Source organism: Amphimedon queenslandica, unplaced genomic scaffold (assembly GCF_000090795.2).
Source record: "Amphimedon queenslandica unplaced genomic scaffold, v1.1 AMPQUscaffold_8753_Cont19307, whole genome shotgun sequence".
NCBI classification, from domain to species: domain Eukaryota; kingdom Metazoa; phylum Porifera; class Demospongiae; order Haplosclerida; family Niphatidae; genus Amphimedon; species Amphimedon queenslandica.
In genome coordinates this window covers 1-2,780 of record NW_003550974.1, presented here as the reverse complement: position 1 = coordinate 2,780, position 2,780 = coordinate 1, and the positions used below count along the sequence as shown (strand labels likewise).

The 2,780-nt window shown below is 36.3% G+C and overlaps 1 protein-coding gene across 1 annotated transcript; it reads left to right on the top strand.

Moving 5' to 3' along the window:
* Positions 1-193: 193 nt before the first annotated feature.
* LOC100635292 (SWI/SNF complex subunit SMARCC2-like) lies at positions 194-2,336 on the top strand (the record flags this gene model as incomplete). The annotated part of the gene is made up of 9 exons (XM_020006972.1): positions 194-282; positions 338-497; positions 650-757; positions 848-939; positions 1,025-1,069; positions 1,174-1,253; positions 1,368-1,800; positions 1,943-2,210; positions 2,298-2,336. Coding segments are annotated over exons 1-9 (1,257 nt in total), but the record flags the coding sequence as incomplete, so codon positions are not given.
* Between the last annotated feature and the right edge of the window lie 444 nt (positions 2,337-2,780).

Genomic DNA, 2,780 nt, shown 5'->3' with positions numbered 1-2,780 from the left:
ACATGTATGTACATGTACATATGTATGTATGTGCATGTATACATATATGTTTAATGATGTCCCTAATTTTCTGTGCATAATAATTTATAGTTAATGAGCTATACACATTGCCTTGTTGCATATGTACATGTACAAAACCACTGACTTTAAAATTTATATACGTCATGAAGCATATTGTGAATACATGCATTTAGTTTAGTTTTATTCTTAAGATGATTTATTTCGTCCTTTGGAGCAAAGAGGAAAGTCAATGCTCATCCATTGGTACCAGTATCCAGACAGGTACGTTGGATACAGTCATGTGATAATTATGTGACTTATATCATACATTGTATAGTTACGACAGCATAGTATCCCCGAGTGAGGTCGGCCTGAACTCATTCCCTGGGATTCTTGAGCCTCCTAGTCTGAAGCAGTGGTACGTGAGCCACCATTGGATTGAGGACAGTGACAAGTTCAATGAATGGATGAATGAAGAAGACTATGAGATGATTATGGTATGTACGCGTAATGGTGGACAATGTGTGTTTGTATGAAAGTTCTACTTTACATATTACATTGCTATTATTTATTATTATTATTATTATTATTTATTATTATTATTATTATTATTATTATTATTATTATTATTATTATTATTATTATACAGACTAATGAAGGTCATTGGATTGAAGCCCTCCCTACTAATAATTTAATGAAGCGAACCTTATCTATGGCTATAGGAGGAGGAGGAGGAGTGGCTAACATTCCTGAAGAAGTAAGCCTATTCTCTATTCAAAATTTTCTTTTTTTTTGCTCCAAAAATTTAAAGTGTAGTAATTATTTTTATCTGGTGTGCATTAATTAGAGTGATTCTATGGAGAGCGTCAAACGTGATAGAACCAAGAGGAAGAGGTCAGCCTCTCCATCACCAGGGGACACCATCAAGAAGAGAAAGAGGTACACGTACTTGTAATTCATGTATTTATTCATTCAATCATTTATTTATTTATTTATGTATTTATTTATTTATTTATTTATTTAGAGGAACAGTTACTAGGAGAGTGAAACCAATTCAAGATGAAGACGAGTGAGTGAAACATGTACATCTGGATAGAGTTTGTATGAAAGAGAAGAGAGAGAGAGGGAAAGAAGAGAGTAGCTGACGATACATATATTCATTTAATTTTGTAGAGATCTAACTAAAGATCTACCTGCCCCTCCTCCTGTACCACATGTTGAAGAAGCTCCACCCACTGTTAACGAGACTGAAGGTACATGTACATTATAAATACATTAACTGCATCAAAGAGCATATTATATACATGCATTACATAGATACCTTGTACTAGCTATAAAGTCTGTTATGAAATCTTCATTTTTCATAGGAATGCCTCCTACTTTATTACTAGAGCTACCACCAACAGTACAATCATCAGCTGGTTCATCTGTAGCTCCTCCTACTGACCCTCCCCCTCCTAATGCAGTCAATAATGAACCAATGGAAACTGAACAGTCTCTTCCTCCTCTCTCCACCACTGCTACAACTACTACTGATACTTCATCATCATCACAACCTCCTCTTGCTTCAAACGGAGTGATTGGAGAAGAGATTAAAGGCGGGGGGAGAGAGGAACAAGAGAAAAGGATACTCACTACTCAAGAGGAGATGCCAGGGGAGGACTCTGCCGTCCGTCAAGTGAATAAAATTATAATCCCAAGCTACTCCTCTTGGTTTGATTATAATAGCATTCATGCTATTGAGAAACGGTCCTTGCCTGAGTTCTTTAATGGAAGAAATAAATCGAAAACACCAGAAACGTGAGAAGGAGAGAGAGACAGAGACAGAGAGGGGTAATGAAGAAAGTAAAATACTCGTATTTTAAAGTATATCATTTAGAGAGTGTATATATACATGTACATGTATGAAACTAAGATTTTTTTGTGCTTTTTGTCTTTATAGGTATCTTGCTTATCGTAACTTTATGGTAGACAGTTTTCGTCTTAATCCAACCGAATATCTCTCAACAACCGCCTGCAGGCGGAACCTGGCCGGTGATGTTGGTTCTATTCTTCGTATCCATGGCCTACTGGAGCAATGGGGTATTATTAATTACGGGGTGGAGCCTTCTCACAGTATCGGTCCTCCTTCTACTGGTCATTTTAATGTAATGGTGGACACACCTGCTGGCATTCAGCCAGTTATAGCTATCAATAAACCAACCAATAAGGTGTGTGTACATGTATGTGTGTATGTATTATTTATTATTATATGGGAAATTGTGAATGTATTTGTATCTATTACTTGGTATGTGCAGTATCCGAATGTGTGGTGGGAATGTAGTATGGGAGTCTCTGTATGTTTAATAACTGTTTGTGTTTCCGTCCTTCTTGTATGGCAAAAATGCTTTTTTAATCAAATATATTATGAGTTTTGTTGACTTCTGTTTAATTTTGTTTTCATTATTTCATGGTATATGAGTACATACTCGTGCATTCCTGCCCTTTGCTGTCTGTTAGTAGGGGGAATCTTGATAGGAAATTGATCCTGGTACTATTAGTGTAGGGATATCCTGAGTTGTTATCCTTTTAATATCCTAACTTAATTACAGATACAAGTTAATGTATCTCTCACGGTCCCACCTTTGCATGTACTACATGCAGCAAACATGTACCGGTACATGTATTTATGTGTAGGGTTTTCCACAAAGCATGCTAAGTGAGCTAAAAAGCACGAGCTTCATGAGCTGATAAGCACTATAATAGCATATACATGTACCTTTGGAGTGACTTAAAACTTG